The following is a 15599-nucleotide window of genomic DNA, read 5'->3' as shown; positions in this document are numbered from 1 at the left end:
AAATCCATAGCACCATATTTGTATTTTTCTTTTGTATTATTATTTTTTTATATATAGGAAACCTACTTAAAAATACGTTTCTTGTATTGTGGCGATGACTAACGACCAACTCGACTGTTGCCCTGCCGCCATATTACATGCCTGCATTTCTCAATTTTTCTGTTTGGTTACAAAAAACCATCCCTTGCGCGCCTACCCCTCCCTCCCAGAATAATGAAGGTTGTTGGAATGACGTACTTGCTGCGTGTACAGCAGTTTACCCTGATCTCACAGAGAGCAGCTAACTATGTTAATTGAGAAAATAATGTGTTTGTTATGTTTATAAATCAACTGTTTTAATACCATTTTGTAGAAAATGTGGTATCAAGGTTATCGCTGTTCGGATTTGAAGAGACTGGAATCAAACGGAAAAAAACTCCCATCTGTACATACAGTCTGTACTACAGAACGGGTCATTGCTTTGAGTTAAAAGTGTTCCTTTCGTATTTAACTTTTGACGCACTTTATATTTTCTACAAATATGGAAATAGAAGAAGCATTTCAAGTGGTTGGAGAAATGGGGATTTATCAAATGTACCTTTGCTTTCTACTGACATTTTTATTAACGGTGAGTAAATCTAGTACGGAGCACTGAGTCCAACGGTATTGATGCTGCTAAAAAATTCACTGTGTCAATCATCATGCTTACCGGTTGTCTGTTGACAGTTGCTAACTGGTACTTGTACTTGTTTAATTACGGGCAGTAGTGATGGCATAATAATTAAACAAAACTAATGAAAAGTTGTGTTATTTTTAATCTAATTTGGCAATTGGACAATTATGAAGTTCTATACTTTAAAAAAAAAAGTTACGTAATAGTTGATATCTTCCAATGTATTTTTTTTTTAAATGTACATGGCTTGTAGCAAAAGTCTTTAAATAGTCTGAATGCCATCAAGATACTTGAAAAACAGCTTTGTTATTAGTATTATACGTTCATACAAACCCATAGAGTCAATATTACCTCCAAGTGCTATTTTCATTGCAGTGTGTACACAGTAAACTAGAATCTGTTTATACAGTGCAGTCGTATGCAGGGACACGTTTCCCAATATCTTTAGATCAGTGCATCCAATCTTTGTTTAAAATTGTATCGTAATCTAGGTCAATGTGATATTGTGTTTGGGCGTGTGTTTATAAATCTTACCTGTAGGTCATGATACTATAGCAGCCAAGTTATTTACTTTGTGGTACCCCATACATTATTTACATCATTCTATTTATTTAGGAGAATGTGTGATCATTTAAAGGTAAATAATGGCTTTTGAAATTAAGTAAACTCTAATTCTAAAAAAAAAATAAAAAAAATAAAAATACTTGCCCGCTAGCTGCAGTAACCCTGAAATGTATTTGAATTGCACTATGCCCCAACACACCCACATCACTGATTCCCACGTACATACAGGCACATTGTACTGAAATGAGATGACATGCAAAATGCTTGCATGATACCTAAAAAGAGTACTTTTAAGTAATCCAAATATCCCCAGTACCCGGATGGTGCTGATCCAGGCACATTCCCAAACGAATCCTTGCTTACACAGCATATTAAACTCGTGATGTAATCTCATCAGAGTTAAATGGTGAAGCTGTGCAACACATTCTTGTGTTCTTGGTTTGCACATATGTATATATTATGACAAAGTGTGAATTGAAATCCTGTTTGTTTCTTTTTTGCACTTTTATACAGTGAAAGTATTCAATGTTATTTATACAAGCAATCAAGTGCAAAAAATACCTATAAATTATAAGTAACATGATAAAATAATGGCTGCAAATGCATAAGAAATTCAATACAGTTTCATGTTATTGCATCATAACATAAACACAGTTTGTTATTTTGTAATGATTTCTGTAGTCTTGAAGATAATGTAAAGAAAATGGCCACAATTCATAATTCATCAAGTGGAACACCACAGGAATAACCGCTAATGTATGGAATTCATATGAATGTGCGGCCATTGCTGTAGGTGTAACCTTTTTATTTAGCGTTCCTGGCCCTGCCTAACTGGGCTGCCTGTGACTGCTTTGCAGTTCTATGTTTCTACTGAAGCCATTCTTATTGCCTTGGTGGGGTTGGCACCTCCTTTTGACTGGGATCTGGAGAGACAGTTCACCAACCAAAGCCTGACCCACAAATCAGCTGATGAAGATCAGATATTCAGACACTGGCTGCATGAAGCAAACCAAAGTGAAGTGCACAGACATGTGCACTTCAACGGGAGTTATACATCAATTACTTCAGAGGTAAGGAGTGCCTCAGTGTGTGTTAGTGAACTGGGCTTTCAACAGCCAGCTTTTGGGTTATAAAAACACTTTGTGTAAAATGAACAGGTTCACATAACCTTCATTTTAATAGTGTATGTTGTACATTATTGACTTTTAGATCTGTGGATCACAGAGACAAAACGGTTTGAGGTATGTTTGGAATATAGATGTATTCTGTGGTTGTATCACAGTTCAGTTATGGTTCCCTTATAAATGGACTGTTTGTTAGTGATAGAAAGAAACCAATAGGAAACATTTTCAGGCTCTAGGCTTGTTGTTCCGGGATACAGTGATACTACTATTTTGTTGTTCTGTTAATTTTCACCAGATCTCTAAATTCAGTTGTTTGACAGCAAGCCACACACACAGACTTAAAGTTGGTTCAGACTTTTTTTTTTTTTTCAGATGGTGGCTGTCGACATACGGCATGCATCCACACAAGACGGTATTGCAAATTTTAAAAACCTAACGCTGGCTCGCCATGCCCCAGCAGCCAGTAGAATTGAATCTAGTCCCTAGACCTGCATCAGTTCATGAAAGATTATCATGAAGCTTTTCATCAAGTTGTTTTATTATGTCACCAATTGATCTTGTGTGTACCTTTGTTTACCTTCCACGTGGCTTCTGATGCGATTGCTGTCTTGTGGAGTGCAAACAGACCATTGAGCTCCTCTGCTCTGAAATGACAGTCAAACACTTGCTAAAGTTTTATTTTGGTTTTGCCACTGCATGGTGTATTGTTTCACTTTTCTTCCTAGTTCCCTTGGTCTCCTACAAACTGCAGCCTTGTCTGCTTGCTTGTGTTGGATTAATGTTTTTTTTTACTAATACTTTATCTTGTCATAGCCACCACCTTACTGTGCAGCCTGTCAAATTGATCCCATGTCTTTCCATCATTTCTGCATTAACTTTGCTGGCTGTTTTGAACTTGTCAGCGTTGGGCACACTCTTCAGATGTGGTGGACTTCTTTAGCTTCCCTGATATTACTTGAATACCTTTGGGTAATATACCGTCTGTAATAATAATATTCTTTATTATTTTGTTTATTTGAGTGAGACTGGATTTATTATATATACCATTAAACAGCATGTAATGGGGAAGTCTCATTTAGATTGTGTTTATCTTACCCGAATTCTGCTTTTCTGGTTAACTGCTCTTTTGTCTATCTTAGTATCTCACTCATGTTTGCATATGTATTGCCCCAAATGAATAACAATTCACTCTGTGTTCAAGTGGTACTTGATCGGGGATGCAGCCTACAAAGTCTCCCTGGCAAGCTCTTTTTACTTTGGTGGCGTGTTGATGGGAGTACTCGCCTTTGGCCATCTCTCTGATCGTTATGGGAGAAAGAAACTCTACCTCACTGGTAAGAATATATATGTACATGTATACAATATGTTTAACAGATCCAGCATTACTACAGTTAAATGATTACAGACAGAAAACAGAAGTCCATGTTACAGGCTACACTGATTACCCATGTTTTCTCAGGTTTGGCGCTTGATATCACATTTGGAGTTACAAGCGGACTTGCACCGTCATACCAGCTGTTTGCTGCCTCCCGCTTTCTGGTGGGCATTATGAATGGAGGAATGTCCTTGGTTGCCTTTGTTTTACTAAACGAGTATGTGGGCACTTCCTACTGGGCACTCACAGGTAAAGAAGAAGAAGAATCCTTAAATGTTTGCTTGTGCGTGAGCTTACACAGTAAAAGAAAAATGAATCGCCACAAATGCAGGATGTTTCACAAAACCATTTCAGCATCACAAACACGTGTAGTATAATTAAGATAAGCACATGTGCTTGTATGGTATGCAGAACTATTTTAATAGTTGAAGAGATGGTAAGTTTAAGTGAAAATCTGTTAGAAATCCATGTATTGTAAGCTTCAATTTAGTCTTTTATCAATACCATGCTGAAGTATATGAATGCAAGTGTATTAACATCTTAGCCACTACATGTATGTGCCCAACTCAGACATGTGGATATTTATATGCAGGTCATTGTGATGCGATTATATTAAACCAAAGGTGCAATAGGCCAATATATGAAACCAAAGGATTAACAGCATTTTCAAAGAAAACAGTATCCAAGTATAAGCCCTTGCACATGACTATATAGTACACGCCATTTCCTTGTCAGGTTTTATTTGCTTTTATGTGCCTTTTGGTTAAAAATAAACCCCTTTACAGTGACTTATTTTATGTTCCCTGCAGGATCTTTGGGCAGCTTGTTTTTTGCTGCAGGAATCTCTGTGTATGCAGTGATGGGTTATTTTATTCACTCCTGGAGAATGCTGGCTCTTGTCACTAATTTGCAAGGGGTGCTTTTATTTGTGCTCTCAGTGTAAGTGTGCAAGACTGTGTCTATGTCTGAATTAAAATCAACCAATGAGTAATTTAAATCTAAGCCTATAAGATAGCATTATTATTGCGCATGACATCTGAGAGAACAGAGCACTACTAAATGAATAATCCAGACCAAGGGTAAAATGTAAGAACATCAGTAAGAAATACTACATAGAACAAATGTTCCTACATCCACTAGGGACAAAGTGTTGCAGGGGGACAGGTTAATGGTTACACTCTGGTGTACCAGATCTACTTGGAGAGTAGACATGATTCTGTTAGCAATACTGAGGTTGCTTCAAGACTGATCCAGAAAATTAAACAAAGTGAATCTTAAAAAAAAAAAAAAAAAAAATGCATTAGTTACATTAATTTCACACTCATTAAGTTGCTCTTTAGGTGAGCACTGATGCTGAAAGCATTGAAGTTTCTTTATTGTAAGGTTTCCACATAGGGCAAGGGTAACAGCAAGCTTATTCCAGTCTTGGGGACCTAACCCAGGTTCAAACCCACCAGGATCAAAAAACTAGTGAATTACTTTCCTTTTAATATGGTTAATTTTTTATGTGACTCAGACAGTGAACATTTCACAATCTGGTGTTGTTTTTGCCATGAGTGTACAGTCCAGTATGGTTTTGCATTCCCAGGTTCATCCCTGAATCTCCACGCTGGCTATATGCACAAGGGCGCCTTAGTGAGGCTGAAGATGTCCTTTACCACATCGCGAGGAGAAACCATAAACAGAAATGCACAGTGTCCTTAAAACCCCCGCTGGACAGAAGAGACAGGCAGACAGCGGGTGCCCTGGACCTGTTCTGCCACAGGATCCTTCTCAAGCGCACGCTTGTTATGATGTATTCATGGTAGGTACTGGAGATGGAGCAGCTAGTGTGGCAGTGTAACACTGTACTGGGAATTCACTTTATAACAAGTTTGTTCAAGTAAATAGAGGTAAAGTAATTCAACAATGATGCATTCCTGGGATTACAAACTCCATCTGTAATTTAAACCACTCAATCATAGAATCTTAATAAAACTAAATATTATTTTTTGAGAATGACAGAAACTGTCTACAGGACAAACATGCGTCTGTTGTACTTGAGACAGTTAGGAATAACGAATGCCTTGTCCCTATGTTTCAAACACCACAGAGGAATCTGTCAATGAACTACTTTCAGGAAAAATCCAGTCTCAAACTCATATTGGAACGTGAAAGCTCACAACTTTTTTCAAAACACAAAATAGAAATACAGGCGCTCCTCGACTTACGACGCACGGCACTTACGACTCTTTTGCATTATTACCCTGTTTCAACTTTACAATATTGATACAGCATTTACGACACAGCGAGACACGAGCCATGCGTCATGTGCGCATCTTCGGTGTCCGAACCGCAGTACCTGTCGTGGTCTCCCTGACTCAGTCACTTAAGCGTTTGTTTTTTTTATGCATGTAACTGTTTTTTTTAGAATTGATTTGCCCATAGCAATGTCTGATAAGAGCAATAGACTCAAAACGAGTCATTTTTGTAAAAATATATCATCTGGCCAGGAACGTAACCCCAATTTATAACATTTGCCCTATGGGAAAATGTGCTTCGACTTACAGCGTGACTTTCAGGAAACAATTGTATCGTAAGTGCGAGGACTACCTGTAAAGAAATACAATTTCTAGGTTTCCTATGAAAATACATGTATCATCTACTGATCTTCCTAAATGTACAGGTTACAGGGTGTACTAGCACGCCAGAACTATTTGGTAATGTACTTCACACTGAGTTTCTCATGCCTCTTCTCCTTCATGTTTCTGTCTCTGTCAGGTTTGTGTGCAGTCTTGTGTACTATGGCCTTACACTTAACGTAGGGAACATGGGCGGGAATCTGTACGTCAATCTGGCTCTGTCTGGGATTGCCGAGTTGCCTTCTTATCCAATATGCATCTATTTAATTGGTCGTAAATGTTGAGTGAATTTGTAAAACTTGACTCTTATGAATGGTATTGAAAAGCTTTATTTATTTAATTTGTTTTATGTGTAGCTCGGTTGGGGAAATGTGGTAGTAAATATAATAAACATCATAAACTGTTATTGACTGTTGAATAAAAATGTGACAGTACAGACCAGTGCAGTCTAATGGAGAAACTTACCAAAGAGATTACAAAGTGTTCAAACTGATATGAAACACCTGCTAGGTGTCTAGTTGCTACTATATGTGAATACTGTATGCCTCTTTTGCATAATTTTAGTGAGCACAAGTATAGGTAAACCGCCATTTACTCCCAGCATTAGATAAGAGACTTGGTCTATCTGTATTGCAACAGTGCATGGCTAATCATTTGCATACAATGTGAGCTGAGAAGAGCATAAACAAAGGATGCTACTGTCGTTCATTAACATGCAGTGTTTCCACACATTATAATACATTTTATAATAAGCAGGAGTTCTATGGAAGATCAGGTGTCAAATAATACATTGCTGTAAATCATGGGGAAATAATCACATTTTACAGCCTGTGATTTGCACACACAAATTTGTGGAGAAACATGATGATTTAAAAAAAAAAAAAAAAAATTCTTGTTTGAAAAATTGTTGCTTTTTTGCAGTATTTTGGATTTAGCAGGATCTTATTTCAATTAATTCATTTTCACAAGCAGTTAACTTTTTAAATGTATGTATCCTGAAACTGTGTTTGTTAGAGGAAATTGGTTTGGTAATTATGCTTTCTATCAGTGACTGCAGTTAAATTGCTTTAAAGTTGTTTATTACAGGACCCACTTACCGAAATATGTCATCTAAGCAGTAAGACCGTTCGAGAATTCATTGTCTGATTTATATAATAAAATGACCTTTTAGTCCGCACCATGAATGTCACTGTTAATGTCTTATCACTAACCCTAGAGTTTGAGGGTTAGATTTAGTGTGACGTTAACATTGTGAATTTCAAATACACTGATGAAATTGGTACATGGTTTAAAGCTTTCAAGAAAAGTAAATACTCATAGATACAATCTGTAGGTTTTAAGTAGTTGTTGCTTCGTGTTTTAATGTAGGTCTGGACGCAGAAGGACGTTGTCAGGATTTCTATTCTTGGGAGGTATAGCCTGCCTCATTATCATGGTCCTGCCAGAGAAACAAGGTTAGAATGTCAACAGCATATACCCGTGCCGGGCCTGTATACAGAGCAGTTATAATCAGTAGTTACCTGTTTGTTGACAAGGTAAGTGTTGAAAGACTAGAAACTACCTGTCATTTGCATTCTCTGTGGAGCTAAGGTACTAGTGTCTCTTATTCCGTGAGATTATTTGGTATTCTGTGTAATCATGTTTGTAACATTATCATAGAATTAAAAGCTGTTTCTCATACCAGTCCGTACGTGAACAATTATTACAATACTTTTTTCTCTCTTCTAGAAGCAGGGGTGTTTGCATATGTAAATAGCAGGTCATTGTCTTTGCTGGGGAAGATGACAATCAGTGCAGCCTTTAATATTGTCTATATCTACTCTTCAGAGCTCTATCCCACTGTAGTCAGGTAAAAGCTTTGGAGCAAATTAATACTCACACTCACTCATTTTTAGTTTACCATATCATTCATTTTCTGTTTGCATGCCACTGTTTAACATGGTAGGCAATACACTCTGGTGTCTACCTGTATATTTCTGAATCTTTAACTTTTAATTGGAGAGCTTTTAAGGCATGCTGATCAAAAGTTGCATTTTCCGATACTTAAAAAAAGAAACATTTTTAAATATAGAAACATATTTTATATTCAGTAGAACCTCATTTATCTGCACCCTGTTCATCCACGACTGCAATTATCTGTGTCTCCCGGACAAGTTTTATTTTATCTGTGTCTCCCGAACAGTACGTTATTGCCAATGTAGTCTTAATGCCTGGGGTGCACACACACACACACACACACACACACACACACAGCTTATTAATATTAATGCGTGGAATAAATTTGTGATAATACCTTGTGACATTTCTAGCTGCTAGCCACAATACTTAGTTTACAGGAAAATTGTTTGCTCGGATGGGCTGAATAGCTTATTCCCGTCATAAAATGCCTTATGATCTTTTAGCATTATAATATATATATATATATATATATATATATATGTATGTTTTTTTGTAGTAGTATATTTTTTATTAGTATTTTTTTTTTTTTTTTTGGTAAGATAAAAAGCTAGTGAAATAGTGTATCACATTCTAGGAGTATCACTGTCAGAGTAAACTAATTTTAAAACATTCTGTTTTTAATATATTGTATTGCATACATCTCCAGTAAACGCTAATTTGGTTTACATTACTAGTTTATGTATTTTGTTCATGCATTCTAGTAATATGCAGTGACGCCACATTTATCCGTGGATTTCACGCATCCGATAAACAGAGATCCACTGCTGATAAACAGAGATCCACTGTATTTAAAAAACATAGTTTACATTTAGAAAACTATTTTATACATAGCCAAGATTATAGGGGTAGAGGTATCTTAACTAAACATGTGTTGATAAGAAATATCAAATAAATATGTCTTGGGCTCATGAAGGGCAGAGTGTTGCAGGAGGACAGATTAATGGTGACACGCTGTGCACTGAGTTTTAAAAAGTCACCAGGATTTGATGACTGAAACACAAAATGATACAATGGGGAACTTAACAACAACAGCAATACATTATTTAACATAACAAGTTGCTCTTTAGTTATCCATACGTAACTGACACAAATTAAATTCCTTTTCTTTTATTGTTTCACATGAACCATATTTTCATTTTACAGGAACATTGGGATGGGCATGTGCTCCGTGGCAGCTAGGATAGGGGGCATCATTGCAGCCTTCATCCCTTCTCTGGTCAGTAGTGAGTGTTTGCATCACTGCTCTGTGTGTACTCTCTCTCTCTCCTTATAGTCCCTAACTCTGTGTCCGCAGAGACATAAACGTTTTTTTGCATACTTATTCTTCATATGCGACGAACACAGTGTGTGCTGTTTTTTATAATCTTTTTCCAATGTCCTTTGTTTCACAGTGTGAGCTGAATTGATTTCAAAGATTCAGTCATGCCTCCCCCAATACTTCTTTGTTCCAGGTTAAATGATGTAGTTCTTTTAGCCTTTCGTCGTAGCTCAGTCATTTAAGCCTGGGTTTAGTCTGGTTGTTGTTCTTTGGACTCTTTCCAGTGCCACAGTATCCCTTTGGTGCTGTGGTGATCAGAATAGGACACATTGTTCTGAATGCCTTCTCACCAGAGCATTATACAACCTCATCATAACCTCCTTAGATTTGTACTCTACACTTTTGGCTCTATACCCAAACATTCTGTTTCCTGTTTTGATTGCTTTCACACACTCTGTAGTTACTGACAGTGATAAGACTATTACACCAAGGTCTTTCTCATGATGTGCCTGGTCCAGTTCTATTCCCGGTCCAGTATGCTTTTAATGATTTCATCATTCGTGGTATATAGTGGATACTGAATGATTGTTCGTGGTATATGTTTTTTTATTCGTTTAAGGGGAATAAAAACTGTATACCATGAATGGTCATCCAGTATTCTGGTTTGTGAATAGGGCCGATTGTACCAAGTTAATGGTTCAAATTGAGAAAATTGAGTTTCTGAATATGGCCACAAGAATCCTTCAGAGGTTGTAATTGTTCATAAGAGTTAAAATGTGGTATTTTCTAGGAAAGCTGCTTCATATAATGCATGAAGGTATGGACAGGTGTTAAAATACAATTTCTTAAGGTGTTTTTTTCTTTCTAGAAATCAGTCCAGTGGGCCTTACCTTTTATTGTGTTTGGTGTTGCTGGCTTATCAGCAGGAGTTCTGAACCTCTTGTTACCAGAAACCCTCAACACACCCCTGCCGGAGACCATTTCCGACTTGCATGCTGGCTCGTATCGGAGACTCGGAGATGAAGGGTTGCCATTACAGGCATTCAGCAACGGATTGGTAATAGAATACATCTCTTCATATACTGTATACATTCATTTAAAACAATTTAATAAAGTGTGAAGAGGTACCTTAATGCTGGTGTTATGAACATCACTAAAAACAATTGAATACCGTGTAAACAGGGCATTGTTAAAGTGGTCTTATCCCATGGTGTCCCAGCCAACGTAAATAAGTGAGTAGGGCCTAGTGAGCTTAAAATACTGCAGAAGAGAACTGCAGTGCCTCGATCTATAAATACTTGCTTCAAAAAAGCAAGACCATAAATGTAACTTTTCTTCTGAATGTGATGAGCACAGTTTATAAATACTTTTTCTTATAATATAATTTGTCCTTCACTGATCTGTCACTGCTGTTTTCAGAAATGATACAACACAGACACACACACACTCCAGCTGCTACAGGTTTCTAGTATCAGGGGGTTGTTCTCAGTGTTGCCACGTAGTTAGTTCTGGTGCTACAGATTAACTGATCATGCATTAGACTGACAAACACACCCTACTGATCCTTATGCAAAATTGGATTGCCGCAGTATACTAAAGTCCCCCTCTGTGCCAGCTTCTGCTTTTGTATTGATTTAAATAATCAGTTTAGCAACAAAACAAACAAGTGACATCCAACAGACGACACCTGCTCCTAAGAATTAATTCAGATTTTTTTTTTTTTTTGGCATTTTACCTACTTATCTGGGAGTTTTGAATGTAATTTAATCTGTAATTTGCAGAGACAATCTTGTTCCTGTGGAAGGAGTTTCATTATTTTTAAGGTGTGTAGAATTTGTGAGGAAACATAACCCCATTACTTACTGTCATTGTCCCCATACTCTTTACTGGCACTGACAAAAAGTATTTGTGTGGTTTGTTTTCAGGTAACAGAAAGCCCTGGAGAGACTGACGAGGAAGAATACTTGGACGTGAATGAACAAACTCAAATGATCTTGTGAGCAATTTAACTGGAATTCTACATTAACAAGCACTACAGATCAAATACAGCCCTGGTCTTTTGAGACAAGAAACTCAAAGGGGGCAGTGAAAATAAATACTGACACATAATCCTCTGTCCACAGTTATAAATTCTAAAGATCTATGGATTAGTATCCAATTTCCTCTTTAGAATTTTACAACACAGAAAGACACAGGACTCCTGCTTCCATGGGCTGCAATGGCGTTGGTTTAAAACAATATTATGAAAGTCTTCAAACTGTAGGATAAAACGTAAGCTGCTGTATAGAAAGACAATTGAACCGGTATCAATCTGGTATGTGTAAAACGACAATGTAAAACTTTAAGGTGCTGTCAAATACATCTGTCAGGATCATTTTATTTGTTTATTTTTATAGATTGCTAATAGACTCCTCATATCAGCGTTAATCGACGTAGTTTTTATCGCAATCCTGTCCTGAACTATATTGTAAAAAAACTCCTATCAAAAAATCTAGACTGTAGCACAGATGTTATTCTGCACCGTGTGGTTCATCAGTGCTTGAAGTTTCTGCACCAGACAAACTTGAATGTATTTTTGTGCAATTAATTTAGAGATCATGCGCTTTACAAATATTGACAAGGATAATGTTAATAATTACAAGTGGATATTGTATAGATATAAAAATGTATTAACTAAGCTGCATTTCCATATACACTGCTCTCACACCTCAAATTGGCATTCTGGTGATTTCTTTCCAAATTCCTCCTTTGGGATATACTGAATGTTCTATCGAGCTGCCTTGTAGACTTGATTTAAGCAGAGGTTTTAATTATATACAGTGATAGCCAAAGTATCTACACCCTCAATTAATTTCAGAATTATTCCTTTGAGTAACATACAATGAATGTTGACGTTGATCAAATGGTTTGATGTACTGCAGTTGAAACATTAAGGCATTTGTTTGGTGGATAACCCAGACCATCAGGATAAACATTATTGGAAGCATGTTGTTGACTGCCTTGAATGCATGGTTTCAGATACATTGTCAGGGCAGTGTATATGGCAATAATACATCAAGGGGTTGTTTGTATCCTAAGGGTCAAAACAATACTAAACCATATTTGGAGTTATTGTAAGAACAAACTCAAACTCTCTTGATGGAAAATAAATTTTTGTACTGTATATGTATTTATCTTTTTAATATAATTTTACTACTTAGGAAATTTTATTCATAAGCAATCCCCAGAGGAAGGCCTAGGCAAACTAGGCAGCCTAGGCTGACAAAAAAACTAAAAATGAAAGCAAGAAATCTGCATTATGTGCGAAACACCGCTCCCGTGATGTTTAGTACCACAGTAACTGGCATCACACTAAAGAATTCGATCCAAACACGCTCTTTCGCATGGTATGGAGTGATCAATAGTAAACTGAGTTAATTATATTTATTATGCCATTCTATAGAGAAAATAGCATTATGACTGACTAACTTCCAAGAATTTGGTAAGTTAATAATTTAGACGTATGTGAGTTTACGGTATTTTAACAGTAAATACCAATGCTAATAAAATGTGTTCAATAACGACCTCTGAAGTCCCGAACCAGTCAATAAAAATTAAAAATAATCTGAATGTTACCTATCACATGACACTGGCAATATTACTAACCTGTAAAGACATTTAATACTGTAGGCTACTAGTTAAATGGAACCCGACCCAGACATGAGTTGAATTTAGTAAAAATGATCGATTAATTAATTAATTAATTTTTAAACTGACTAGCTAAGCTACTGTCATCAGATTCAAATCTTCCTACTTACCCATATGTCATAATTACGGGGTGACCAGATGGCTCTGTGTCACCGGTGAGACACTTTTCTTCTGAAGACACTATTTTGGCACTGGGACAGGCTGAGACAGTTCAGGTTTACAGACTCCCATCATCACCAATCCATTAACAGATGTGTCGGGTTATTCAATTGATCCGTGATAAGCGATTCGTGCATCTCAGTTACAACTGAGAAATGTATTAATAATAATAATAATAATAATAATAATAATAATAATAATAAACTTGTGAAGTACAGTATTTCGTGTTTGTGTATTTGCTGCACATACAAATGCTGTTTGCTGCCTTCCTGTTTAATAATAGCCTACATGCTTACCCTTAAGAAAAAAGAAAAAAAAGGTATGCATTGGGAATATATGTGCATATATTCTAAAAGCATGCAGTTAGTTTAATTATAGTGTGTGTAATTAGACTGACAGTATTGGGGAAGGTAGTACTAGTAGTTGGCATGACAACGTCTGTGTTGCCCTGCAGCCCTTTCTGCTAAGTTTTTGTACAAGTTTTAATTTTCAAAACGTACGGTACATTGGGAGTGTGTTTAGATCATTTGATGGCACAGATTCATGTTAAATTGTGATCCATAATGTGTGCTACGCAAGTTAAGAAGCTATCTTTTCGGTCTGCCCCACAAACTACCGTTTAAAAATGGTTGGATAAGTCCCTATAGAGTTGTGTTCTTAAGCACGAAAAAGCTAATTTGCAATATCAAAGGAAAGTTGTTTGCCAAAACCATTAATTTTCAACCTGTACATTTAGTTTCACGATACAGTTTAAAATGATGATGTTATTGAAGTTATGAAACAGTCATTTCAAAATCCCATATACTGTGGGAAATCCAATTTTAAAATCTGTACACGGTCCCTACAATTTTTCAAAACAGAAACCAGCACACCGAGAGATTGCACAATACAAGCTGAATCAAAAACCTGTTGATTTTTAAAAATAAATAAAATAATCATTACTTGACTGATATAAGGGTGCCAAATTGCTTAGCACTGGCCCTGCCAGTGAAAGGGATTTGGTATATACCTGAGCAACCTCTGCCTGCTCCAAAGCATCCATGTGTTTCAGTGCTCATCTCATATGATAAAGGTTTGTCTACACAGTTCTTGAATGAAAAGCACTTTTAAGGTATTTTCTATAATTTTAGTGCTTGCTCAAGTGAACTAGATCAAGAAAGAAAATCTTGATTTGATTATTTATAACATTCGCTCTCAAAGTTGTCACCACAGCAATGTTTTCTAAATTACTTAAATATTTGAATCAGATGTTAGTTTTACTGAAGTGATATGAAGTAATAACCTATATTTAAACATTTAAAACCGTCAACTGTAAAAATCACAAATCTTCTTTTTTTTTTTTATATATTTTTTTTTAATATAACACATTCAAAATGTTCAATAGCTTGGCATTTCATTCCTTGTTGTGCAGTTATTGAGTGCAGAGCATGTCTGATTGTCCTAAAAAATACATTGAATTGTACTTAAAGGGGCATCATTACCTTTTTAAAGTTCCAAAATATGGTTGTGGAAACATTATTATATGTTGTATGTTGACAGCTACATGCTGTCACTGGAAACTTCTTTATTTGTAATTCTGCATTCTGTTGTCCTAACTGATGTGCACTTCAGTTCCCTGTTTCTCACGTCTTGGCAAAAAACTTAGGTTTGAAATATCTTTGGATCTAAGGCAGCTAGGAGTAACCATATATTTGTTTCGTACAATTTTGTGCTGTTCTTCATATTGATTATAAGGTGTTGATTCACGTTCGTTTTTACGGAATCTGTTAACCTGTATTTGTGTTGACATTTGACCTGTCCATGTGCCTCTATTACTGCTTATGTCTAACTTCTGATCAATGTGTCTTTTGCTTTCCTTGAAGAGAGTGAGAAAACTTTTGAATAAAATACTTGCATGTAACATACAGTCAAGTTGCATGTGCATTCCCTTTAGTGCAATAAACATCTTTTTCATATTATTTGCTGTGTTTTATTGGTCATGCCATAACATATTTTTAAACATAACCGTGTAATAAGATTCTGTGTAGTACAAGCCATGCATGAAATTGAGGCATTTATTTTTGGTAATAAAAATACAACTTCGCACTGTACTGAACCCAGTTTAATAGTGCAAGAAAAGACAAAACTTAAGAGAAACAAGAAGGTTTTACATGGTCCAGCTGGTAATACTTTCCTGGGTTAGTTCTTGTAATATGGGCAA

The 15599-nt window shown here is 36.3% G+C and overlaps 1 protein-coding gene across 3 annotated transcripts; it reads left to right on the top strand.

Moving 5' to 3' along the window:
- Positions 1-228: 228 nt before the first annotated feature.
- LOC117972849 (solute carrier family 22 member 15-like) lies at positions 229-15378 on the top strand. Of its 3 annotated transcripts, XM_059029976.1 has the most exons (13): positions 229-607; positions 2074-2286; positions 2713-2752; positions 3542-3674; positions 3800-3964; positions 4525-4654; positions 5304-5519; positions 7705-7790; positions 8065-8185; positions 9439-9511; positions 10422-10610; positions 11335-11376; positions 11479-15378. In XM_059029976.1, the coding sequence occupies exons 2-13, from the start codon at positions 2186-2188 to the stop codon at positions 11551-11553; spliced, it is 1371 nt and encodes a 456-aa protein (XP_058885959.1). In that variant the 5' UTR covers positions 229-607; positions 2074-2185; the 3' UTR covers positions 11554-15378. The 3 variants fall into 3 exon arrangements, with proteins under 3 accessions (XP_058885959.1, XP_058885956.1, XP_058885957.1); XM_059029973.1 differs by lacking the exon at positions 2713-2752 and having other exon boundaries at positions 11479-15376; XM_059029974.1 differs by lacking the exons at positions 2713-2752; positions 11335-11376 and having other exon boundaries at positions 11479-15375.
- The last annotated feature ends 221 nt before the right edge of the window (positions 15379-15599 follow it).

Source organism: Acipenser ruthenus, chromosome 9 (genome assembly GCF_902713425.1).
Source record: "Acipenser ruthenus chromosome 9, fAciRut3.2 maternal haplotype, whole genome shotgun sequence".
Classification (NCBI taxonomy): domain Eukaryota; kingdom Metazoa; phylum Chordata; class Actinopteri; order Acipenseriformes; family Acipenseridae; genus Acipenser; species Acipenser ruthenus.
The sequence above is the reverse complement of the archived record's forward strand: the minus strand, read 5'-3'. Positions and strand labels throughout refer to the sequence as shown.